The sequence below is a fragment of the Thunnus thynnus genome, chromosome 4 (genome assembly GCF_963924715.1).
Source record: "Thunnus thynnus chromosome 4, fThuThy2.1, whole genome shotgun sequence".
Classification (NCBI taxonomy): Eukaryota; Metazoa; Chordata; class Actinopteri; order Scombriformes; family Scombridae; genus Thunnus; species Thunnus thynnus.
Genome location: NC_089520.1, coordinates 30371673 through 30399576, shown reverse-complemented (window position 1 = coordinate 30399576; position 27904 = coordinate 30371673). Strand labels below are relative to the sequence as shown.

Sequence of the window (27904 nt, the reverse complement as noted above, 5' to 3'; positions counted from 1 at the left end):
AACTCTAAACTTTGAGCAGGTGTCTCAAGCAGCTGGCTGGAGGCAGACAGGGAAACACGTCTGCGTCAGTTCAGTATTAAATGGCTTAGAGAGAGGCCTCGGCTAGCCGGAGGACTAATGCATCCTCAATGTTTTATTTAAAGTAGTGCCAACAACTGCTCCTGAATGCTCCACATCAAGACACACACACAAATCCTCACTTATGCACACACACATGGGCATACAGTGAGTAATTTTGCGCTGTTTAGCTGAACAACTTGTGTGTTTAGTGTTGTAAATAAGTAACTGTTTTAACAGGGCCTCAGGAGACAGTTGTTGGGAAAGTACACGCTCAGACATGACTGGCTTTAATAGCCATTGTCAAAACACTGTTTCAACAAAACCCTTTCTTCACCCCATTGGAATGTTTACAATTAGTTGAATAATAATGCCATTTTAGGAAGAAGCTATTCTTTAAGGATAGCCAGTTTGACCCAATTTATTAGGGATAGACTTAAGGATGCACAATTCCTCTTGGGAAAACATTCAAGCGCAGGGCCTATTCATTTTTAATGAGAGCACTACTTTAAAAACTTCATAGAATTAATATGTATCAGTGAAGTCTTTCCTGTGCAGAAAACTTCAGGGTAATTAATATTCATAGGCTGTGCTTGTTAACACCCCCAATGCTAGTGCAATGTAGATCCAATTAACATAGAATGGACCCTAAGGATTTGGGCAGATAAGGGTTAAATGAGCTATTGAAATTGAAACCGGGACTGTCTCCTCTTAAAACACTTATTTGTTTCAATAAGCCCTAATCCTTGTTGCAGATTAAGGCATCTTTTGGGTGCACATGTGAACAGCTACAAAGGTGGAGTTGCCTGTGTGCCCAACCCATAGTCTGGAATTTACCCCAACACGCATGCGTGCATGTTTGGGTAAATGTGTGTGCATGTGCATTTATGACACATGCAAGCATGTGCACTTGCTTGTATACATGTATGCATAGAGGGCATCACCTACACAGCCAGGCTAATGTGAAAATCCTGTAGTGAGCCTGGCTTTTATATCTTATTCATAATCTCTTGGCACAATGTGGGTAATAGACATCAGTGTTCATCCTTGGCGTCAGCCTGCAAACCCTGGCCAGGCTGGGTGACAGAGGGGGGAAGTGCTGAGGTTCTGAGGAGAGCCAGGTGATGGTAGCAAAATGCCTGTTTGCCACCTGCTGCCATTCGTTAGCACACAGCCTGCAGATATTGAAAATGAAACGCGGAATGAACACAAATATGTTTACGTTAAGGAAAAGAAATTTGACTAAAACAATAATCTGCTTGGAACAAATGAAACTGAGCTTTAATGAGCTGACAGAGAGACCAAAGACAATTTTTGACATGGGTGGGCAATTAAGTATGATTTCCTTCTCTCAAAAGGAATAGTATTCATAAGACTTAAGACATCAAGATACAGTATAACTGTTAAATTCTATATTTTCGCCAGATTGTTCTGTACCATTTTGCTGTATTGAGCTGAAAATGAGCTATAGATGTAACATGCATCATGGGTCTTGACAGATCCTGTGTTTAGTTTCCTTTGGCCCTTCTGAATTGTATTGGAAAGCAAATTATGAGATATGCACCTTTGCAGTGAAGTAATTGGCAATAATTGGATCAGGCCAATGTTATAGGACACTAAGGTTGAAAAACACACATTAATAACAAAATAATTTAATACTGAATTAAATCTAATGTAACAGAGTTCAAGTACTGTTAGAATTTCAGTTATGTGGAAAACAAACACAAGTGTACAGTGTAGGTCCCTTTTTTCTATGACAGAAAAAAAATGACAGCTCTGTTTTTGGCACACAAGGTGGAATATGATAAATTACCGATGCTGATGATCAAATGAGCCTTCATTGAAGTAAATATGCATGGACAGCTACACCATGTATAGGTCTCTTAGAGTAAATTTGATTGTTTGACATGTATTCACCCATCAAAGTATGTATCAGTGATTAATAACCACTCCCCTGCACGTTCAGCAGTGACATGGCCTCTATTTGAGAGAAAAATGGCACAGGTCGGTATTCACTGGTGAATAGCTGTATACCATTTAGAGAATGATATGCCATGATGGGATGTCTCGTCATAAATAATAGTGATGGCACCTCTGCATCCTGTGAATGACATGTGCCATAAATACTTAGCCAGGCCAGAGACAATGGTTCATATAAATCCTCCTGCAACCTTTTTCTCTGTACAAAGATATATATATATATTATTTAAATGGACAATAAAAACAAATGTTTTTTTCCTCCTCAGCTGGCGGCAGAGAGACCTCCAGAGCAGGACAATGTGTGCCGCTCCCTCACTGTGGTCTCTGATGCGCTGTTGTTATTTGCTTGTTTACAATCTTTGACATGATGTAATGGGATGGCTGTGAAAGTACTAGCCGGCAAATGGCACAGAAAATAAGACAGTCCTTTATGTCTACCCCCTCCTCTCTTCTCCTTTGCTCCCCCTCTTTTTCTTGTTTTTTTCCCCTGCAAATGGGGGAATATGTTCTGCATTTGACTGAAGGAACATGAGCCTTGAATATAAGTAACTGTTTTTTGCATTAGGTACTCCCTGGAGGTAGGGGGAAAATATCATGTCCCTGCGTGAAATGTGAATGTGAAATCTAGCAGAAAGAAATATTTATGACCATTTTCTGCTTGATTAGAGCTGGATGACATGCCTTAGGAGACAGTGAGTGGACAAAAGGCAGCAGTGCTGCTTCTGGGCAGATGTTAAAGAAAGAGTTGTTTAGGGAGGAGGGCATTCTGTCCGGGGGCTCTGCGTATATGTCTGTGGGTGGGATGGGTTGGGCTGGGGGGTCGGGTTTGAAGCATGGAAGGGGAAATTGAGTAAGTCCAATAAGAGTGTACTGGGAGGCTGATGGAGAGCACACAAGATCCATCACAGACATACGAAATACGAGTAATGTCTCTCAGATGGCAACGCTAAGTTTAATGTAATATACTTTGATACACTGGGAAACAAAACTAAACATGAGCTTGACTTGGACAGCACAGCAGCAACATGTGTTTCAATGTGTTAGTTATACATTTCACTTCTGGCAACAATTTATCAACCAGTTTAGGTGGACTGGGATTTAGTCCAGGACACGGTCAACTGTTTGATGTTACTGCTGTATTAGTCAGCTACTTGACTTTGATTTTACTGCTACTGTCCAATGTCAAAAAATAGACTGCCTACATAGTTCATATTAATCAGTAGTGAGTTATCAGTTATCAGTGCTATCAGTATCAAGTGCGAATTCTGCACTCAGTGTATATTCATTTAGTGCTTGCAGATTGCATGTCCGTGTTCTAAAACAACGTAGGTGGAACTTTTGCTTAAATGACGTCATTGCTGTTATGACACACAGTTTTATAAATGATTTACATATCTACAGTCCTAAATTCATTTGGGCACATTAGCTTGTCAAATGCTACTGTATAAGCGTTTTATATACTGCATGTCATAAACATCAATATTTTCAAAATTCAGACACATTTTGCACTATTATACATCACATTTAGGAAGATAACTAATCTATGTTGATTTTTGCAAGGATCAGTCCTCACATATGTGAAGAGTACAGCTTCATTTATGCTTTAATTATTAATTTGTCTCATTAGTAAATAATGTTTTTTAACTAATAACAGTTGCACACTACAGGACAAGCTGGATGAATTGGCTTTAAGGAGAGCCTTGTTACCCTCCTCACCCTAAATGTTAAATGCCATATCAATGGCAGTGCTGTCAGGAATTACTCTAAACAAAAAAAGTTGCATATTATTCAACTTGTAAATATTTCGATCCACATGTGTGCACCCTGTAACGGTGTGGTTGGATTGGATAGAACACCTTTACTGAAAGTACTGAACATCAAATTCAATCTTTTACAACAGTATTTAAGCAATACTGAAATTTTAGTTACCATTATTCTACATAAAACCTGATTATGTACGTGCCTGTCAAAAACTAAAATTGCCACTCAGAAAACTTGATAGTGTGTGAATAAATCCCTCTGTCAACTAGAAGTTAATGCGGTTTTGTCTGCAAATTAGCATATTTTATACTCAGTACATTATATTAGCATAGACTGCATAGAGTAATGGCAGGGGCCAAAACAAGGATTATTGAAAACCTACAGGGCCCACGCATGGATAATTTAGTTGTATGGATGTATAACTGCACAAGACACCTGGTGTAAGCAATTTTGTATTTGCAACTGTTGTCAGTGGATGTGCATCCTATTATGTCACTATATGTAATTCAGCGAGTGTGTTAGCGTGGTAATACGCCGTCTAGCAGTATGCGCTCAGGGCCAAGAGAGAGAGACATTTCTCCGCTGTCTGCACCTATTTCACACAACGTCCTGTCAGATGAATCCCCACTGTGCCACTTGGTGTAATATTTTTGGTAATTAGACACATATATTCCTATGTCAGGCCGGAGAGAAACATCTCTGTAATCATCACCATTTGCAACAGGCTTATCAGTGTTGTGGTGCATCAGGACAAGTGCCAACATATGAATAATCAGTTAATTACTGTATTGATGCAATTGTCTTCCTTGCACAAGCAACCCGTCTCTGGCAACAGATTGATTGTGTTTAGATGGAGCCTGTGACAGGGGAGAAGCCACAGCTCTTAGAGCCATTTCCAATGGATCAGAGAAGTACAAAATTGAGAGTATGATTAATTTTTCAATTTCTCTCTGCGGATATCTAATAATTGTGCCCATAGATAGCCAAGGGCTCTTATTAAACATTAACATGCAAAAGAAAAGTTAGAATCAGAAAGATGGTATTTTGGATTGAATAATGTAAAATATCTGTAGGGCAACAGGGAAAGAAGCAAACTAGTCCAGGTTTATTCTTCAAATGTTTTCCACCACTGCAATGCCTACTCCTAATTACTGAGCTCTTATCTGCACACTCAACACTATATTTACTTTTCCTCATTGCTAAATGCAAATTTCTCTAACCTTTTAATAACATGTACATGTCAGTAATTTTTAGAAGGAATCATTAGAAATGTCAGTTGGACTCTGCCAGGATTGTGTTTTTAATTGGTATGTAACTCTACTGGACAGACAAGTTTTTATTTTTTAATTCAAGTTTTTGATAATTAATGTGAGACTGTCTCCAGCATATAAATGCTTGCTTCTTTGATCTGGTAAAGGGAGTGTTGCGAGGCACATGGTTCTTATTAAAATATATCAGCTTGTTATCTCCTTGCTTTCCAGTAGAGATACACTTCTCCTTTAAGAAGCCGAGCCTTAAAGGAGGTCCCACCTTCAGGTCTCGCTCTGTCTCCTTTTCTCTCTCTTTCTGTCTTTCTCTCTTTCCCCCTGTGCTGTCTCCATCACTTTGCTCACTTCCACATAATATCATCTTCATCTCAGATAGCTGTGGCACTGGGGAACTGCATTTGTTGATCAGATTTGGCTTGGCTGACGCTTCCTCCCCAGAAGTATGGGGATGTGCGTGTAATGCTTGCCTGAGCCCAGCCATCGCTGGCTGATTGAGTGATCCTGCCTGTCACAGGACAAGATAACCACATCAGTAAATACTCTCCACTCCTCAACCCCTCACTACCATCCAACAATACCCGGGGCAACACTGCACTCCACCACACTGATGCATCCTGCGAATTCATTGCATGCTCCCCTTGGTGTCATGAATGTCTAAGAGCCCAGACTGTGACACACATTCAGTCCATTTTGCTTCATAGCTACGAAGGATGCAAATAAAAACACATTCCATATTTAATACATAGACATATTGTACTAGCTCTCTGCTTCTCCAAAGGGAATTCAGACTCAAGTTACAGTTAGCTTTTCCTCTCAATTTGATGAGGTCTCTTGCCAGTATTGTGCAGCCAGACTCCGGTTTCACAGTGTGATCTTTTGATATTTCCCTAACTTCAAAACATCACCAGCACCGAAGACGGATTGAATTAGCGATTTGAGGTGTATTTATCTCGATCTGAGAGTAATTTGGAGCTCTCTGTCTTAGCACTCAAGCTCAATGAAAACAATAAATGGTGTCCTTATCTTCAGGAGTGAAATCAAGATAGGCGCAGGAGGCTGTGAGTTATTTGTGGTTGATTTGGAAGTAGAGGAGGGACAGGAAATAGACACCCATCTCACATTACCTCTCGCCATACAGCGGGAGAGAGGCAGAGGGAAGGTTTTTAATCAGCAGAAAGCTGGGCTTCTAATGTAAAAGTGTCAAAGATGTGCCTTAGCACTGCAATGAGTGAAATCTGGTCAAGTCCCGTGTTAAATTGAAAACGTGGCCACTGGGATTTGGAGGTGAGGGGACAGAGGGACTCAGTGGTAGCAGCATCTTGGTCAATTATCACAGTCTCCTGTGCTCTGCTCCACTCTTGAGGCTCTCTTCCATCTGGTCCACTACACCAGTGGTTCTCAAAGTGGGGTCCAGGGACCCCCAGGAGTCCTTGAAGTGATTCCAGGGGGTCCCCAGCAAAAATTATTTTCACTATAAATAATTCCATCTGTAAGTAACACATTGACAGAATGTTTGACTAATTTGCTCATGGGTTTCATACCAGTTCTGTAATAAAATATGTAAAAGCAAAAATCTTATCAGGTGAGGGACCCTAGGACAGAATTTTACCAAATGGGGGTTTGTGATCTAATTTGTGTCAGTTTAGGGGTCCTAGATGTGAAAAAGTTTGAGAACCACTGTACTACACAACAAAGAGCATAAGGTAGTGCCCCAAAACCAATGTTAGTGGATGTGAGAAAATGGTTCTGAAATGATTCCTTTTTGCCATTTAAACTAAGTGACGATTCTTCCTTAAATCAAGCATTTTGGCCTTAAACATATTTGCTTTGGATCACAACTGCAGGTGATTCCAAGTCTTTGCTGGCTGTATAACTCATGAATGAAAAACTGACATGTGCGCCTCTGTACCTCCCCATGCCCTGCCTGTAGGAGCATTGAGCTTAAAGCTCACGCCACAGCTGCATGTCCTGGCATATCCCAGCAGCCTCTCTGGCTGAAGAGAAAAGGATCGCTTCCTGGCAGGTGCGATGTGGGGAGCCACAGCTATTGCCTTTTCGCTGACTCGCCACCAAGTGAAAAAAAAAAAAAAAAGAAGTAAACTAGAGGGGGAAAAAATTAAAGTTACCCACCACTCTATGTGTATGTGTGCATGTGTGCAGTCTATTTTAACCACCTGAGCGGGAGCCAGGAAGCCAGTGCTTGCCCCATATTTTAACCAGATGTTGAGGAGGGGAAGAAAAGCCTCACAAGAGTCTCGCAATCAAAATAATTATCTTTATGGGTGGATGTTTACAAAGTGTTAATGTGATATTCTGCAGGCGGACTAACTGAGTCTGCTTTTATGTGTTAAACATGATAAATGCGTCTGTCTATTAAAAGACCAGCACCTTTTACTTTATATAGGAGCAACTCAGTTTATAAAGGTCTTTACAGCTTTCTTCAAAAGAAGGAAAGAACATCTACAGTCAGCCATGATCCTCCTTCTCTCCATCTCACCTCCCCCATCTACCACTATGAATCATAGCAGACAGGACAGACAGGAGTGGATGCAGTCTCTTTGATCGACAGTCAAAGAAACACCAGCAGTGATTTGTAGCCACAGGGCAACAGTACTGCTGTAACTTATCCTCTTGCCAAGCACTCATATCAGATGGAAGCATAGGTACGCAGTTGAGCATTACTTCATCATAATTCATATTCCAGAAGATCAAATTGTGATTTCTAATTTGATTCTGTATTTTTTATTTTTTTATTTATAACCTGATTGGGCAAGTCAAATTGAAATTTACAGTATGTAGGCTGACATCTAATAGAATTCCCTCATTTGGCTTCAGGGGAGTTTGTTTTTGGAGCACATTAGCTTTGGCGCATCGTAGTTTTACAGACATTTTCTCTCAGGAATCGATGTTTAATTTGAATAATCACAAAAAGTGTGTTCTTTTGGTTTGCGGGGACATCGGTGTCCCAGATGAATAAAGGAGTAAATGAGGGGAAGAAAAACAGGTAATTATGCTGAACCAGTAAATGAATGACCCACTGACCCCCAGTCCTAATTGATTTTGTAGAGGCAAATCGTTTTTATCATCCATTTTGATGTGTTTTTGTCTTTTAGCTTTTTTTTTTTTTTTTTAGATGTAATTAATTAGTCATGTGAATAAAGAATAAAATACTTGAAACTTGCTTCAAACAGGGAGGGAGGAAATCTGTGTCTCTTACATTTACCAGCAAAGCAATTATACTTGGCAGCTTGTACTATGTGGAATGATGTCATATCCTGGAAGAAGAGCAAAGACTTTACCTCCCACCAGAGTTGTTATGCCTACAAAGTTATTTTGCTTTATTTACTGTTTAAAAATCATACATCCATAACATTAACATACTGTTGGCTGTTTGGAATGGTTAGGCTTGTAAATACACAAATTATGCAAATGAAGAGGTGGAAAAAGTCTGCAGCAGCTGTGTGTATTTCAGAAATAGCGCTGATCTGAGAGCGCCTGCCCTGGGTCAGGCCGTCAACCTCGCAAACCGTTGCAAATATGTGGCGGTCAGCGAGTGTATGCCAAGTTACAGTGCAACGATATGTGTGCAAGCGCATTGTCTGGGTGATGACATGTGCTACTTTGCATGTAAATTCTTTAGTGATTCACCTCCGAGTGAACCCACTGAGAGCGATTCTGGTGCTGGCTTAAAGACAGAGGTGTGTTTTTATGACTAGGTGAGGCACGTCCTCTCCAAGGCCCTCAAGCACTGTATCCCTCTACCCTCCCCTTTAATCACTGTATCAACCGCTCTCATAAACTCCATGAGCTGTGTATTAGTGTGTGTGTGTGTGTGTTTGTGTGTGTCGGAAAGTGTGTGTGAACGCCATGTGTATGCGTCCGTGAGCATGTGCCCTTCCTTGTTTCCCCATTTTTAAACTTAATCAGCAAAAATAAAAGCCGTTGTAAGCTAGCTCATATTAAAGAGGTGATTATTGGTAATAAATACTTTTTATACATACTTATTACAGAGGCAGTTTTCTTCTTGCGCTTAATGAGAGTAATTTGATTTGCTTGAGAGATTACAGTTTCCTAGAATTAATGCGGCAATCCCCATTCCAAGATAGAGTGAGATCTAAGATTCTTCACAGGTCGTGTGCTGCTAGATGCACCCCTCTCACATAGCAGCTAATGGAGTTGAACAGCAGTCTGTCATCCCCCCGCCCACCACCCCAGCAGCTCTATAGCCCACATGCCCTTGGTTCCTGCAGTGCTTGTTGTTTAGGCTACTTCTGCCACCTGCATTTTACTTTGGGCTTACCTCTTATTCACACCAGCCATTACCAAGTCTCTCTCTGTGAAAAACAGGGGGATGGTGATTTATTGTATAGATGCAATGTTCAGTCATCAATGAAAATTAAACATCTGGACAAGTTATTCACCCAATTGCACTAATTCAACTGGTGCTCAAATCACATTAGAATCTGTTTTTGTTTTTTTTTTCTCCTGTCTATTCTCTCAGTTTGCCATTGTTTGATATTTCCATCACATGTTTATGTAAGCCCTTCGAGCTTAGTGCATAACTTCTCCTGCGACATTTATTGAAGCCTGCAGCCTGCAGGTCTCAGCGCCTAAAGCTGAAGGTGGCTCAGGCAGATTGAGGGTGGCCAATTCTGTCACATTGCACTTCGCATGTTAATTAAGCTAGAGGTGGTATGGGAAAGTGCTTACACTCAAAGGACATTTTTTTCATGACTTGTTAGTCTGTAAACACTCCAGAAAAAGACTCAAATGAAAGAGGGTTTGCAAATCAGAATTGTGAACTGTCAATGTGCTTAGCCAATGTAACCTTAAGTCTCAGACAACTGTGTCCTTCTGATGCCCGCAGATTTTATCTTCAGTGATAGATAGATTGTACTTAAACAACTGGAGACCAGTTGCTGCCTTAAAGTTACGGGAAACTCAAAAACATAAATTTGTCATTAAATGTGTATTAATGGTGTTGGTGGCCTTGCCATCAGTCCCTTGCTCTTCCTTAAATGTTAATACATTTATTTCCTGGTTGAAATGCTTCTTAACGGCTGTCAATATTTCAAAGAGAGGGATGGAATACTACTCTACTGGGCTTCACTGTTAGTCCATGATGGTCAGGTTCATTAATCAGCTAGCTGACTTGAGAGATACATGACTTGCTAAAGATTTAGTGCAGAACAAGACAGCATTGTTGGCATTTTTCATCTACAGGTGAGTTTTTCCAAATGAATTGTAAATTGGCTGCAGCTTTGGTTGGATGTGTAACATTAAACCATCTTGTCAACCTGATCTGCGTACACATAATGCGATTTTACACACAAATTTCGTGCAGCGCATAAGCTAATAGGGCATAAGTCCAATTTTGTTTGCAGGTGATATGCCAATTTAACGCTGCATTTTTAACGTTTTCACATCTCATTAAATGCCGTTGGTTAGGTTTAGGCACAAAAAATACTTGGTTAGGGTTAGGGAAAGATTATGGTTTGGGTTAAAAGTAAACAGTAAAATGTGGTAAAAATGTCTCAAATCTTTGGTTAAAATGCACAACATGACACCAAAAATCTGTGGTTAAGATGTCTGATGTAACGTTGAAGATGTCCGGTTGGTGGTCTAGAAAGGGGCTCTCCTGCTGCTTTTGCAACTTTTTACCAACAAATTATCCAGCCATCAACCCAACCACCTGCTCCTAATAAGCCAAAAATCACCTTATAAAATAAAAGAAAGTCGCGTTATATTGACATCACCTCCCTGGGAAGGATTGGCATATCACCTGCACACAAAATTTGACTTTGGCATATGCACTGTACATAATTTGAAAGTGTAAAGTTGTGTTATTTATATGCAGATTGAAGAGACCGGGCTGGTTTTTTAGGCTAAACTCTCTCTCTCAGCCCCAAATACACCCCCACACTGCAGAATACAAGCCCTATTATACCGTTAACTTGGTTGTTGTGTTGAATTGTTTTAGTGCACATCATCTAAAGCAGGTGTCATTTCCCAGGTGTTTTTATGCTACGTCAACGGTCAGCACAAAGTAAACAAACTTTCCATTTGGTTACATGTTGGGTTGGAGGTTGAGAGGGTGCTCTACTGGACTTTAAGTTGAAGTGGTTAAGCCTCTTGCTCAAGCACACAGTTTATGCCTGTGGGATACTTGTGTTTCCATCACTGCTGTAACCCATGGTTCACTTCTCACCAAATGAGCCTCAGCCAGGTGGTTTTGTTGTGCTGCATCTTCTTGATTACATTTGCATGCAGTAAAAACCATTCTGGCAATTAGAAAAGCAGTTACTTAACTTTTCATGCTGACCACAGTACATCACATTTTTATCTATATTGAAATCTGTCCAAAAAAAAAAAAAAAAAAAAAAAAAAAAGAGCAAGGGTCTTCGTTGATTATGGATCCAGAACTGACAATCCTTTGTTTTCCCTTACACTTCTTTCTACTGTATCAATTAAAAAAATGTGTAAGAAAAAACTGGTTTAGAACAACCAAAAAGTTAAGCCCACCATCTGTCACATCATCTGCCTGTGAGACTATAATACATTACAGTCCAGTGTGATGGGTGATGTGTCTAGACCCTGCTGGAGATTACTCCTCTTTATGGCCGGAGCAATCTGATTTTTTTTTCCTCCTTTTCTCTTCCCTTCCTTTATTCCTGGCGGCATAGGATCATATTACCCGTCTTGGAATGACTTCAACAGAGACACTGCTATTCCCAGGGAGCTGTCTCTCCCTGCTGCAACTCAATCCATAGCCAATTGGACTGGCCTGTGATTTATAGAAAATCCTCTCCTTCGGAGGAACTCTCGCTCCACATACACACACTGGGAATTCTCCCTCAGCAGCTCATGATGTGTTAGGTCTCAGGTCAGGACAGTTCAAGGCAGTGAGCATCAGTGGGAAAAGATGTACAGTCAAAAACCACAGAAAGCCTTATCATAAAAAGCTTTAGTATGGTTGTTTTTAATGCAGCATACCTAAAAGAAAAGCTGCCAAAAGGAGGGATTTTATTTTGTTTCTCAATGAAATCAACAGGATGCTTTAAAGGTCCCATAGTTTACACTTTTCCGGTGTTTTATTTGAAGTCTTGCTGTCCATAAGAAGATATTCTTGTGGTTTTAAGTACCAAAAACCATCTCTATATAGTGTTACATATCTCTCAAACTCCTCTCTGGAGCTCTAGCAAGAACAAGCTGTTTTGTGTCTGCTCAGTGCCCCTCTCCTCTGATTGTTTGACTGCTTTCTGAGTGATGCAGGCCAGCCGCAGGCAACGGATTGTAGCCTACTGTAGCTAGGTAAAACCAGGGCTCTGGGTAAAACTCACCAGTAAATTGCGATGGCCACTGCTTACGATAATCTTATCCAACCTTTGGAAGGCTGTGCAATGACAAAGTTGCTTCCTGACATCCAACAACTTCGCAGCGTTTTCTCCACGACTGTCTCTCCTCTGCTCTGCTCTGTGTGTGTTTGTGTTTTGAAACACAGAGAGCAGAGAAGAGGAGAGAAACTAGCGCGAACGTAAATGACAGCAAAACGCAGTAGAGACTCTCACACTGAACCGAAATGGAGCAAGTGCCCCTCCAAGGCAAACGTTGAGCGTATAATTGTGACATCACAACCCTACGGAAGTCCAAACAGTTTGTTTAAAGGCGCAGTTTCTGTTTACGGGCTGTGTGCATTTCTCTGTGGACTGAGCATTTTCATACTTTCACAGTATTTATATAACACGTAGAACTGCTTTATAATCAGAAAAGACATTTTCTACAATATGGGACCTTTAAACAAATACTTTGAGTAGACACTCGTCTTGGCAGATGTCATTATTAATCCATCTTCCAGAAAACAGTCAAAGTTTGCTGTAGGCACTGTCATGCTTGTTGTCTTCTTTACTGATTAGCGGGATTATTCATGAGTTACTTTTGCATCTACACAGAGTTAAGCAACACGCCCTGTGGTGTAGAGGCCGAAGAGTGGTCAGCTGACAACACAGAGACCCCGAGCACTGTGACGCTCCATGACTGTGGCAACTGTCTGATCCCTCTTTCTCTCCTCAAGCACCATCCTATAGTTGTGTGTAGACTACATTCATCTATATTCACCGCAACTAAATTGGAAGATTTAGGGGTTTTACTGGTCGTATCCTGGAAGTCTCGAGTGTATCAATAATGTTGAGTCCTCCGTCTATGAGACCAGGGCAGATAGATCTTCCCATTCTAAACAATATCATTCACACATGATAAAATCAGCTCACAGTATTCTAGGTCTCACGCTGGGTTTTTGGAAGCGCCCATTTTCCCAAGCACAACACTCCCCGCTACAAAGTGATGCAACACTTCCAACAAAGATGCAATCGGGAGGAGCGCGTGTTTTCTAACAGTCCATCTAAGTACCCAGCACAGTTGGCATGCCTCTGCTCTTTTCCTCCCACTTTATCAACTTGACGGATATTATCGCTGTATTCAGTGGTGGGCATCCTTAGGCATCATATGCTCAGAACAAAAAGCTAAGGTCAGGGAGAGAGGGGCAGCTGAGATCTACCAGCTGCATTGTTCCCAGATCACTTGTGCTTTTGCCTCCCTTATTTTTTTTTTTTTAAACTCTTTTTAGCTCTCACTGTAAACTCCTCTCTCTCTCTCATACTTCTTTTGTTCTTTTTCTCTCCATCTGCCTACCGTCTAAATGACACCTAAACACCGACTGCTCATCTGACTGATATGCCTGTGTGTGTGACCTCCCTCCTTTAGTAGAGTCATTCACAGGCAATGCGAAAGTTGAATGCCTGGCTCTTGGCGGGTAGACATAAGAGAGACAGTGATACGCGGCTGTGCGCTGATAGACTTTCCACTGGAGTGGATTAAATCAGCATCAGACTAGTGGAGCTGATTACCCCAATATGAAAATGCAGTATCTTAATGGTACATATTTTCATGAGGCAGCCCAGTTGCCTTTCATTTTGCGGCTAATATGTCTATTCTTATGAGTCATTTACTTCTTTAATTACCTTTAGCAGCAGATGCACAATGGTGTATTAATGTGAATGATTTTTACTGCCACTTCATCATACTGAGCCTGTGAAGTTGAAAGGCGTAATTGAGGTGGAAGAGCGACTCATGAGAGAAACAATATTTAGTTGACAGCTCCTCTTGTACTCTGGGAGGGTGTTTATGAGTTTACACCGCACTAAAGCTGTAATAAACACAGTATTCGTTTAATAATGGCGGGGGACGGAAATGCTTTCACTGAGATCTGCTCAGTTATTGAATCATCCCAGGAAGTTGTTTGGCATAATCAGACAACACCGTGCTGCTTGTGTATGTGCTCACTTGCATGTTGTTGCATGTGTCCCTTCAAGTGTCTCATCACTGTGTGTTTTGCATGCATTTCTGTAGGCAATGAAATAACTGTTTGCAGCAAGCAAAACCTTATTTGCTGTTCTCCCATTTGCTGCATGTGCAACTCTGACAATCTATGTCATTTGCATGTGTGCTTGTGGTGTGACTGTGTGTTTTGTCTGCAGCTTGTGTACTTTCCTTCGTGTGATTTTCTGATGCAGACCACTCTGAATAGAGGCCTTCTTTAGCCATCTGTTGTTAAGCTGCTGGCTAAGCAAGGCTGGGGAATCCAAACAAACGCCGAGCACACAGCAAACGGAAGCTGTCAGGCCTGCATAGCTGAGCTGACCTCGCCGGGTTGGGGGGGTGGAAGGGGGGATGACCCCTCTGTACCAGGCTCCGAGCGCCCGAACCGCCTTGTTGGGGCACTGTTTACCCTCCACTCGGCACCTCCTGCAAACTCCTCCTCCCCTCTGTTGCATTCTCCTCCCTTTCTTCCTCTTTTTACATCTGCCTTTCACTCTTTTACCTCTCTTTTCTCTCTCGCTCTCTGTTTCACACTCTTATTCTCTTCCCCCATCTGTCTGCCCCCCCTCCCCTCCACCCCTCTCTGTCTTTTCACTCCACTCCCTCCATCATCAGTCCTGCTTCACAGCCCCCTCTCTTCTATCTCCACTCACAGTTAATAACTTTGCTTTCGTCTTGTTTTTCTTACAGTCATTTTTTTTTGTCAGGGCACTACATTACCTGTTATGGGGATAGAGAGGGGGGTTACGGGGGGGAGGTGTGTTGGACAAACAAAATGGGGTTTTTATTGAAGTCAGATTTTGTTATGTAAGTGCATGCGCTGCCTTATTGTTTAAACGTGGATGTTTGAAATGTTTAGTGTTGTCATAAATATTAATAGATTAGTTGAAAAGTGCAGCGAAGGAAGGGAATCTAATGGTTTGAAGTGGGTATAAAACGTTGATTTATTTATGTATTCTACATGAATTAGTTTGGAAATCTAAACACAGACTGGAGAGTGTTGTTGCGAGGACCCTGTAATGCGCAAGGTTTGAGCATCAAGGCCTGTTTTCCATGTGGAGTGGCTTTTTGGAAATGGCATTAATTATATACTTAGTGGGAAACCAGACTTTCCCTGCTTTGCATTGCAGATAAACGTCTGTATTAGTGAGGGGAAAAGAAAGAAAAAAATGCAATTAATATAAATAGACATGATCCTCACTGCTTATCCGCTTACATGTTTAAAAATCACCCCCCACCAAAAAATTAAAAAATGTTATGCATTTCAATTAAAATGACAAGTATTCCCAGTGAATTCCATTACTATATGTTTGCATAGTCAACACCCCTCTAACACTATACCTGGTATCAGTCATATTGTGAACACAGGATTAGTTATGCTGCCCAGTTTGTTTTTTTTGTTTTTTTTTAAATTTTTTATTTCTATTGGCTACAATCGCCATATAACTTGAAATGAACGGATGACTTTGGTTTCTTTGGTTTCCTGTGGAAGGATGTTATATTAGCTTAACATGCTAGCAACTTATGTGAGTTGAAGAAGGACATGGCCTCTTGGCCGTATTAGGCTAGCACTGAGGAGCAGAGGGTCTCGTCTTTGAAAAGGAAACAGCAGAAGTGATAAATGTCAGGTGAGCTGAGACGTGCGATCAGTCAGAAAGTCGAGCAGATAACCTTGACATTTAGGCCAGTGTTGTTGAAGCCCCGCAGAGGCTGCAGAGTGAAACCAGAGGGCCCGGTGTCTTCTGAGCCGGACTACATTAAGAGCTAACCTATTACTCGTGTTGTTGCTGGCTGTCTCTGAGCCACACTCTCCTGCCTAATAAAGGCTGGCGAAACGTGGCTATTGAGTAAATACACTGAAGCACACACGCAGACACACACCCACACACACACAAGTACGGAAGCACACAAACAGATGCACATCTCGTTCCTTCTCCTTTTCACTCAGTGGCCGCAGGGATCCGGTTACACCTGCTTGCACATCTTCTAGCAATTAGGAGCAATCTGCTTGAAACCATTTCACGTTCAAGGTCTTCCCCAGCTGTGGTGAGAGGAGCTGGACGTTTGTAGAACTACAGAGGTCTCTCTGTTGATGGGCCTGAACAAACAACGATGGCCCCGTCTTTTCTCACTGTCTGACTCCCGATGGAAACACCCTGAATGATTCCCTCCTGAACATTTTCCCATCCACAGAAACTGACATCATCTGTATTTTCAGACCACGTATCACATTTGTTTTCTGTCATTTGGAGAATGTGATGTGAGTGGTGTGTATCTGTCACACTTGAAGCAAATGGAGTGATTCTCTCTGATGCCTCCCTTGGATTTGGGCTGTTGGTACTATTTTCGATTGTTACAGTAGGTCAATAAAGTTGCACAAAGTAGAGAGCAGAGAGGGACGTATCTGAAATATGTCTGTTTTTTGTCGTTGTGGGAAAAGGTGCAGTGAGGGTTTCAGCAGAGAGCAGGCTTGACTGTGTGGCAATGCTCTGAGCAGGGATTTGTAAGACACCCAGAGCTGGCTTTAGCAGCAGGAAACCCCAAAGCCTGTAAATAATCCACATGTGCAGGCTGCACATAAAGACATCCAGTACTTAGCAGTTCCCTTATCACAGCTTGATAGCCCAGGGACATAAGAGACGCTCCTGCCTCTATTCACTAATATGGTGTGAAAGTAGATGCAGATAAAACGCCTGTTGTTTATTGAGGAAGTTGCATTAACATGAGGAAGAGGGTGTGAACTTTGAACGCATTTGAAATGGGGAAAATAAAAGAGGATTGCAAATGACAAGGATACCAAATTGCACAGTCTTTGTTGCTGATACAGCCTTGTAATGTGCTGGAGGGTGTTTTCTAATCAAAAGCACCTGCAGGGTTCACTCCCTCTATGGTGTGTGTGTGTGTGTATTTGTGTAAGAAAATATGTACGCGTAACCCACACAACAACCTCAGTTTGAGATTATAAAAGGGCTACTGTAGTCTTGTATGCTTACACAGAAGGTGATGTAACCAACACAAATCCAATTTGTGAATCAACATACAGAATATCACAAAGCCTGCTTTTTTGGCTCCTATTTTAAGGTCGATTTAGATTATGAATTTTTTTCTCTTCATGCAGGAATAAAAATTAAATGTATAATTCTGTCAAGTTCAAAACATCTGCGTAGTTCTCAGGTAGTCACTTTGTACCATTATCTGGCTTGAACATTTTTTCTGTAAGTGATCGGTTTACCTGATCTGTCACTTGATTTGGACTATTATAGCGCCCAGAAAAGATGCTTTACCCCTCATTTCTCTGTGCTTCAGATGCTTTGCGCCTGTCATCAGTTTCCAGTTTATCACATTTGGCTGGAGCAGCTCTTAGACTTGCATGTCTATCAAGCATCCAGTACCTTTAAATGGAAGATCAAAAGAAGATAAATTCCAGAGGAGGAGGAGGGGTGAGCTCTGAAATAGAGGAGAGGGTGCTGTGTAAACATCGCAGTGACAGTTCACAATAGGTTATTTTAGCCCAGCATTAGGCCTCTCGAAGGCATGCCAGCTCCAGTGGCCTTTTTAAAAGACAAACATGACAGCAACATTCCTAAGCTTGGAGAAGGCCCCACAACACAGGTTCTCTGCTCATTCGCCTTTTTGTCTCATTATTTTTTATAACAACAACAGCATCTACTCATTGTGTATCTTTGGCTTTCAAAAGTCACAGTGTACAGTTATTAAGCCAACATATCCAGGCATGTGCTGTCTGGCAGCAACGAGATCTGAGTTAATTTGCTAATGTCAAGATGATCATTGACTATGTTTTTAAGTGCATGATCCCATAATTACTGCTGTTATGTTAATTGGAAAAATAATTTGATTAAGCTGTTGACATGAATAGCAGCAGGCTGTGTTCATTTTCCCATTTTCATCCAATGTTGCAAAATGCCATATTGTTTAAATTGTCATGTGACTCTTCTGTTTTAAGCTAAACACACTCAATCGTAATGGTACAAAATCACATAACTGCTGTATACAAAGATGGTTCTTGGAGAAACCTGAGTTCAAACACACTAACTAACACACACAGCTGGACACTGGTGGGCTAGCTTAGGTGTTATCTGTATTCTGACGATCAATACTCTGAAAATAACACCATGAGATCACAGCATAGTCATAGTATCATTTATATTTAAATATGAATGTACTTCTGACTTTTGATTGTTTTAACACTGCACATTTTTTGCAGTGTCACAATTTCCTCTTTGTTTGGGTGTGGTAACTGATCACTGAGCAGGCTGTAGTCTGCTTTTATTTTATTTTCTTCTTATGAAGATGACAGTGAGGGAAGACTTCCCAGAAATGTATCTCTTCATCCATTACTGTCTGAACTTCCTATCATATCCTGTTGACTCAACTCTCTTTGTTCCAACACCCTCGGTTGTAAACCCAGACACACACACACACCACACACACATTTCACTGCATGTGTCATCACTTACAGGGGAAAAGAAAACAGCGAACTTTGTTTACTCTTCAGTGTGCCCGTAATACCACGCCTTGGGCGTTGTGAACAATTTTCTAACAGCTTTTTTCCTTATGAATTATGGGTGTTTCACTTAGAATTTGTGTTAGTCATTGAAGATAGCTTTTAAGATAATGATGCTGTAGAAGCTAACACTGAAAATATTAGCATCATTGATCATTTATATCAGACAACTAGAGCTGCTAATACAAAATTATAACACTACCTCAGACAAAACATGACAATTTTACCAATATTATGTAAGTATTAATATTTAAGCTTTTCAGTTGTTCAAAGTATGGTATACTTTGGTGCTACTGAATATTGTAATTTCATGCTGAAATATATTATTTTTATTTTCGTTTTTTAACAGTGAGTGGAGGTGAAGGAGAAATTATTTCCACCTAAAGTGTTAGAATTTTAGTAACATTTAATTAATTGGGCTTTTTAATTAAAAAGGCCTTTTGAAATGTCAAAGCCTGTCAATAACGATTTCCATTTCAAACATTTTTTAATCATTAAAAGCTTCATAATGCGATGAAAAAATATCGTCGCTCGGTATCACAATGTTATCAATGCGTTGGTACTTTTCCGATCCCTTTTCAGTTCAGATCACATCATCTTTTTTATTTCGAGTGCTCTAGAGTAAAAACAGCTAAATGCCTCAAATGTAAAATGTAAATATTGTCATCGTGTAGGAGTGAATCTTGCTTACATAGCTCTTAGTTTCAATTTATACACTTTCTTTATGAGTATACTTGCGTGCAAGGGGGGTTCCCCTCCACAAATTTCAAAGCACAGTACAATTAGGCATGCAGAATGAGATATGTTGCTGTGGCATCATCTATCTTTACATGAGAGCTCAGAGGAAGACAGAGAGAAGGAGAATTTATGTACTTTAAAGTTAAGCATGGTGAAATGCCAGGAGTGTGGCCTCTTTGTAGACTGTGGTCATATTTATGCCTCATGATGTCATCCGACAGCCGTGTCTTTGGGAGGGTCAATACATACACCCACACACAGACCATCATACAGCTGTTCACTCCAAACCCCTGACTGTCTCTCTCCTTTCTGTCTTAAAGTATTGTCTGACTTTACTGGCACTGAGATCAATTCTCAAAGTTATCTCTATCTCTTCATCCTTCCACACAGCTTTCTATTTGCTCTCTCTCTCTGTAGATATCTTACTTTCACACAGCGTTTCACAGGTTTCACTAACTTGTTCACACGACACTCTAACTTTTTCCTCTTTTGTGCTCTGTGCTCTCTCTCTTTTACCATTTTCTTGTTAAACATATTAGCATTTTCTTTTACAATTACTCAACTTCTCAAATAATTGAGAATTGATTGAGAATGGAGTACGTATAGATTGCCCGTCTATGAGATGAGCTTGGATGTGCCTCTGACTGTTTGTTTAATTGTGGGAGCAATCGTCTGAGGAACATGGAAAGAATGAGGCCAGTTATTTACCCAGATGGTTTACTGGTGGAGGTGTGAGGCTGGCCAGCTCACTGTGGGAACACAACGCTTGCTTTTCTTGGTATCGCTGACCGTTTTCAAGACCACTGTGTTTTTTTCCCCAGCTCTCTCCAGCTTTGTTTGCTCTGGATGGCATGTTTGATTATTTATCGTAAGGGAAAAGGGAGTAGCTGGAGCAATAAACATGTGACTGCACTGTATTTTGTTTTCCACTGAGAAGGCCATGTCCTTTAACAGATATTTGAAGCAGCCATAAAGCCTTTTATTTGCTTTCTGGGGGGGAGTTTGGCAGAGCGAAAGGAGGATCAAAAGCACTGATAAGTGTCTTTGACAATTTGTGTTTGCTGTAAGTGCAACTTATAAACATAAATATTTCTCCTGGATGGATGTAGTTGATTTTTTTTTGTCTTCTTTCTGTCTGAATTTGTTTTGTCATCTGATCATTTTTTCATTTGTGTGTGAGGAGAAATTGTTTATGCCAGCCCTAGCTTCATGATTCTGAATGAAAAAGTATGAAAAGATGGTTTGTGATGTTTATTTGTTATCTATCAGAAGGCCAGGGGAATATTGTTGTAAGGGGATACATCAGCTCTGATAATAGGCATAAAAGTGTTCTCAAGGGACTTTCAGCATATCTGCTTGTAGCATTTCTATTCAGCTTTTTAAAAATAACTTTTTTACGTATTTCTCTCTTTCAGGCTCTCCAAGTGGCTCGGCAGATACTCCTCCAGCAGCAGCAACAGCAGCAACAGCAGCAGCAGCAGCAGCAACAGCAACAACCCCAGTCACAGCAACTGCAGTCTCAACAAAACACTGGCCGCAAATCCCCCAAAGCCAACGACAAGCACCAAAGCCTACAGGTACTGTAAATATGTTGTCATTGTTAGACACTCTCTTATTTATTAACTTGTGATTATCAGATGGCTTGGTTATTTGACCTTGTGGTTGCTCAAATAAAGAAAAAAAAAAATGAAGTGAACTTATGCAACTCTCTCTAGAACACAGTGTGCGAGAAAAGCACAGCACTAGGCTAAGTTCACAAACAGGAAATTAAAATTGGCAGTGCAACATTTGCAGTTATGTATGCTCACGTATTATGTGTGATTTACCAGCACACACACACACACACACAAACAGACTCAACTGTTTGTCACCAAAATCTTGACAATGAACATTAGAGGCAGCAATGTGTAGAAATGAGGGTTGTTGCGAAATATATAGGCCAGACTGTTAGAAAAGGCCAGTTTAGATCACATGAGTGCATCCAGTAATACCAGAATCTTTCCAGTGCAGTAACACACATCAGCATGTTTGTGTGAACCTGACTTCTGCAGTGGACTGGACTTTCCTAATTCACTGCATTAGTTCAGGAGGTGTGGAGCCTGGGTAAAAAGCAGGAGAAAGTGTGGAAATGAGGGTGAGGAAAGGGAGACGTGAGAGAGTTTTATTCCCCCCACAGAGCAGTGAGTCTGGCCATGCAGAGGAAGCTCCATGCTTTCCCTGTTTTCCTTTCATCATTGCTTTGTGCATACAGACACGCACATACAACAGAAATAAAAGAGGAGGCAAGTCCCTACCACCAGCAGCAGGAGGTGCTATAGAGCAGTCCACAAGAGGGGTGGGTGGTCCAGGTGGAGGGGTTGGAGGTGGAGTAAAGAGAGAGGACAAGGGGTGGGAGAGCGTGAGGGTTGGCAGAGGTAGGACAGTTATTTGGAGTGCCTTTGTGATGCAAAGAAAAAACTGCAGGGGAAAAAAAAAAATCTTTTTTTTTTATTTTTCATCTTGTTCTGCTTTTAATATGAGCAGCGCTGCGTATCTGATGCAATATTTACGTTAATTTCAGATCAGCTGCCTCAGAGATGTATATCTTTGTTTGAACAAGGAGCGGTTGTTTGTGTCAGTGTGAAATTGCAAACGACTTCAGGGCATATTTGGTAATTAATACGGAGGCCCTGTTCTCTATGTGTGTATATATATAATATTTAATACCCTTACTATCCCATTGGGGGCCCTTTTTAATGAGCTATTGTAGCAGCTAGGTCTAATGTCAGGTTGTGAAAAAGCCTCTTTGTTGTGCAGATGTCTTCGGAATAGCTCCAGAGGATGAAATATGACTGTGATGACCTTTCAGTTGTGTGCATATTTGTCAGGATTCAAATAAGTTGAAAGGATCAAACTAAACAGTTTCCCCAGCCTGGCAGGGAATTGTGCTGCAGAGGTCAACAGAGGGGACCACAACGGCAGATTCCAGCGTACAGCCAGTTGTTGGTACATAGTGAAGTACTAGACCATCTCCTGCAGACAAAGACAAAATTAAAATTCTAATTTATTAATGTATACAGAGAGCTTGGCCAAGCTGTCACTCAGCTATTGAAAAGAGAGTCGGGCCCTTTCCCCCCTCCCCTCGCCTCTGCTGCCCGGTTCTTGTGAAGAGAGCGCAGGCTTGCTGTAGTATCTAACACCGTAAATTGCCTGCTCTCTAATGTTGTATGTTACATTTTGCTGGGTTGAAACTGCCATTATGAAAAAGCCACAGGTCCAGACAAGTGTTTGTTTATCTCTGAATTACATATTCTGCTAATTAAACACACCACAAACACATGCACACACAGTTAAAGCCAAGTGTTCATACATAAACATCAGTGTGCAGTTCTGTGTGAGTATGTGTTACTTTTTTTTTTTTTTTCCCCCTCCACTCATGGTATTCTGGTGTTGAGTTTTTTCGTGTTTTCTCTCTTTTCTCACACCGTCTTTCTCACAAACACTTTTTGTGAAACATCAGAGGCTAACGGTCTGACTCTCATCTCACTTCCTCTTTTAAGAACAAACCCGTGCTTAGAGGAGCCCCCTTCACACAGAACATTCACTATCTCCATCACACAGCCTGGATAATGATTCTCTGTTGAGCTGGACTGGGTCGTCAAAAGACATGATCCAACAATTATGAGGCTGTGTAGTAAGCTGACACCCCATAAAAGCACCTGATCTGCGGACGAGGCTCCATTCATCTCAGCGGTCTTCCCATTAGGCACGAGGAGATGTGCAGAGAGACTTTTACTCATTTGGAGATGTGACTCACTTTCCAATTCATTCTTATTCAAGTCAAAAATAATGAAGCACGGTATATACGGAACATCTGAAAAAAATGACCTGCGTAGAGTAGTAAAGGGAAAAAAATATGAGTCAAACAAGCCTCAGAATCCTTGATCAGCATTAAATGGCTCTTTGGTCTTATATCTCCAACAGGGGTGCCCCCCCCCAACACCCCCTCACTCCTGCGCCGCCCACCCCTGCCTCTGGATGAAAATGCCTCCTCTGTATACTCACCAGCCTAGAGGCGCTTTAATCAGACTAGATATACAAACAGCTGCTACGCAGGCTGGAAAGCAGCTAAACATACTTGACTGGTCAAAAAGCCAGTAAATTACATTGACAGAATGACACGTGTAATTAAAAGAATCCATGCCGCTTTTACCTTTAGCGCTTCACACCTACAGTGGCACAACGACGAGAGCCGGCAACTCCCACCCCGCTAATTACCATTATCAGTGAAATGGTAGGGTTTGACTCATTAGTTCCATGTGCATTTAATTAGAGGCAGGCTGAAATTGGATTTAACTTATTACTTTTTCATGGATCACTTTCTTGTCATCACTTCAAATTGGATTGCAGCCCCAGGTAACTAATTATGCCAGCCGCAGGATCACGAGTGGAGAAATAGGTAATTAGGAACAACACTGTCGGACCCTCGCTGATAGTCCACCAGCACCGTGGTGGGGGGAGGGGAAAATGAAGCTCGTTTGTGGTGTTGTTCACGAGCCTGGCTGGTTAACTACACCTCATTGCAAGGGATCCTAGGAAGGCATCAACCTCCTACAGGGGATTATGCGGCATTCAGCTGGGCTGAAGATGTTGTGTCAACATGGTGTCTTTGCTATCAGTGTAATGCCCAGATTACGCTTGTTTCCGATCCAGGATTGTGCCTGAGATTGGCCACCATTATTCATGTCAGTGGTACAGTGTGAGGTATGGCCAGCAGCCAGCTGACGTTCCCTGTGTGGACCCTGCTTGAATGACATTGACTGGTTTCTGTCTGCACTGATTGTAATGAGAATATGTGAATGGTCAGATGGAGAGGCAGGTGGATAATGTTGGAATTAAAGTTACATTATGCTTAACAAATGTAGCTTTAGTTAAAGGCAGTTTTGACTTGTGTCATACAGACAGTCTGCTCAGTTGAGAGAAGGGTAAAGGAAAAAGATAACGTCACATTACATGCTGTTAAGAGCTTTCATGTTTCACAACACTAAAGTGAAGAGCTCCTTTGTAAGGTATTTAAAGCTAAATGAACATCTCTGTCCTTTGGGGTTCATTTTTATTTATATTTATTTTTGTAATTATGTGATGGCCTTTTGTTTTTAAATGAGAAACACTATTCACTGTTCTCTGATAAATGTTGCAGTGAACATTTTGATGATGTCAAAGGTGCATCACTTGTTATTCTTCAGACGCAGAGAAATTGCTGATAATATGTTTCAAAAGCATGCCAGCGGACAATTTCCTTATCTATACTACTACCAGTTGAAGCCTCAGTTTACACTCTTTTTATCCACTTGCTTTTCTTTTTCTTTCCCTCTCTTTCTCTCTCTGTGTTTTCACACCATAGTGTACAGCCTCACAGAGGGCATCTCCAGGTCAAAAGATAATGTCTTTTCAGTTTACAGGATGAAAGCCTTTTAAGTTGTAGAGCGCCTCTCCAATGCCCCTCCTCCCAGCGTTCGCTGTTCACATCCTTCATTTGTGGTCTGTTGGGGGGAAGCGTGATGTGACACAATCCAGGGGCCAAGCCTCTGTCTGACAGGACAGAGAGAAGCCGCCGGCTCTCTTTCTCTCCCTCTCCTACTGTTTTTGCAGTAGGCCCATGGCATTGTCCTGACACATGTATACCACAGCGCTCCAATCTGTAAGTCATTAGAGCACTAGGCCGAAGCCTGTCAGCTGGAGCTCAGCCAGTGCTGCGGGGTGATCTGAGGCAGCATTTTGAGGTGTTCCTGGAGCCCAGTCGGCCAGTGGCTCAAAGTGGCACGGCAGTGGTAGCCCACTGGCGAGGTGACAATGAGCACATGACTGGATTAATGTTCTGGGTTAGTTGCTGCGAGATTGTCTTTACACAAGGGAAACCTGGGCAAGAGGAGCGTATTGATATAACCTGTATATTCAGTTTATATCCGTTTGAATACATCTGAAGCATTTTGGTGTAGAAAAAAATACTATCAGGAAGAAAAAAAGAGGAAGAGAAAGAAGAGACGGGGGGAGTGGTGGCACACTCCCAAAACACTCAACCAAATCAAAGCATTGCCAGTTTCTAATTGATTCACTTAACGACTGCTTTAAGCTTGCCAAGATTAACCAGTCTATTAAAGTTCAAATCTGCAGGTTGCTTCACACAGAGCAGGAAATAATTCACATACCCACCGACGAAAGTGTTCATAGTTTGTACCTTCTTTTAAACTGTTGTGGCTGAAGTGTATCCATACGTGAGAGAGGGTTTTTTTCCCATATATACGGATGTTGACATTGTTTAGCTGTCTTCGCCTCTTTACCTCCAGGATGTGCTGTCGCTATCAATATTTTAGGCAAATATCCTTCAGAAGAGCTTCCTTGTCAGTCTGTTAAGTGGCTCCAACAGTACAATCCTGTAATTCATCAGTCATGTGCGTGATTCTCAAAAGGAGTTCATCTCTTTGTTTTTATAAAAAGTCTCAAGGTGATGCTGTAATGAAATCTAATTTTGACGCCTGCGTCGCTTTGAGGTGATACAGTCTGTCAGGAATGATCAACACAACACCGAGACCGGTGCTCGCGTGGAACCCCAGGATCAGGCCGTCTCTTTTGCTGCTTGTTTTCCTTGTCATATTGTAAAAATGTATTATGTGTACGGTATAGATTAGAACCAGGTTTGGGATAATCCTGTCAGAATGAAGTCATCTGTCCCAATTCCACACAGCCAAGCAAGCACTGAGGGGGGGGGGGTGGGGGTGCTGTGTTGGGAGCTCTCTCCCAGCCAAGACGATGACTGTCGAATTGACTCCAGTCACAGCGCTGGGAGCCACTCTACCATTTTCAGGACCCTCTTTTCATTTGAGGCCTGATGTTTCCCTTCAAGCAGTGAACCCTCTCACCCTTCCACCCCACTCAGTCATCCACCTCATACACATACCTCCCTCTAAAATTTGTTGTATCTTTGTGTCATCCTCTGGCGCTCTATCTTGATGTCAAGCGTGTGTTGTTTGGAGTGATTCACACGCCCTTTTCGGAGGGGTGGAAGGATGGATGGATGCACAGTCAACCATAGAATTAATAAACACTAACAGCTATGAAAGGTGCAGTCAAGTCAGCATCAACTCACAATGCAGTTTCCTTTGGGTGTTGTCGCACACTTTTGACAGCTTTGGCGAACCTCTGATTCCATTTTCACTTTTTGTTAGGAAAAAAAGAAGAGAAAAAAATTGTCTTGCTCAGACAGCATGAGAGAGATCCAGAGACAGGAGGGCCTTCAGCAACATGAGGACATAATTTGGAGTTATGTTTTATATTTGTGTTGGACATTGTATAGTAAACTGTCATAGTGAACAGCCTAGTCATCCATGTAGCTACACCCAGTCTGCAGAAAGCATCAAGTCATAGTTACATTTGTTTGCTGTTGCATTTTAGTTTTGCCTTAATGGTTGAAAGCATTTCACTTGAAAAAAGACCAAGAAGAATGATAATCTTAATATGTCACCTCCAGGAATGTTTCTGAGGAATTTTATTGGTAAGTGTTGGAAACAGGACAGGCGAACAAATATTGTTTATTAACACCACAGAAAAGGTTAGCTAAACAGTTAATCATAATGATTAGTGGTGCTGTAGGCGCACTGTGTGTCCTACATTGAGATCCTTCCTTAAAAAGCGATGACAAGCGCCACCCACTGACAAACTTGTTCGTACTCTACCAGAATCAGTGTAATTATAATAGTAAATCCATTGTATTTATGATCACATATGAAAACCGCTAAATTACAGTGTAATATAATCAAAATAAAGCTAACTTTGTAAAAACTTATTTGTGGCTTCAGATTAAGTTTTGATGCACCGGTGAAGTCACTTTATTTTTACCTCCACAACCCCCACAGAATAATTTGTTATTGCTTACTAAAACGCCGCGCACTGAGGTTCTCTATATTAATAAAGTTTCTGACATAAATCAAAGATGAATCAATCACCAAACAAGACAAGGAAAAAAAAAATCCCCCACCTCCTTAAATCGATGTTGCTCAAACCCAAAAGTGTTCTTGTTTTGACTAAGTGAAAAACCACACGCTGAAACACAAGCTCTGTTATACTCTGGCTGGCATATCACCTCAGGAAATATTTTTGCAAATACAGAGTTCACATGTGCTGACTAAACAATATGTTCCTGAATGCTGAAATTAAAAGTAAA

The 27904-nt window shown here is 41.3% G+C and overlaps 1 protein-coding gene across 11 annotated transcripts in view; it reads left to right on the top strand.

Moving 5' to 3' along the window:
• The window catches only part of foxp1b (forkhead box P1b), a 159448-nt gene that overhangs the window by 81595 nt on the left and 49949 nt on the right, over positions 1-27904 (top strand). For all 11 annotated transcript variants that reach the window (XM_067588292.1, XM_067588286.1, XM_067588289.1 and 8 more), the window contains one exon: positions 21120-21281. In XM_067588292.1, the coding sequence (XP_067444393.1) occupies positions 21120-21281 (162 nt within the window). The remainder of the gene's footprint in view (positions 1-21119; positions 21282-27904) is intronic.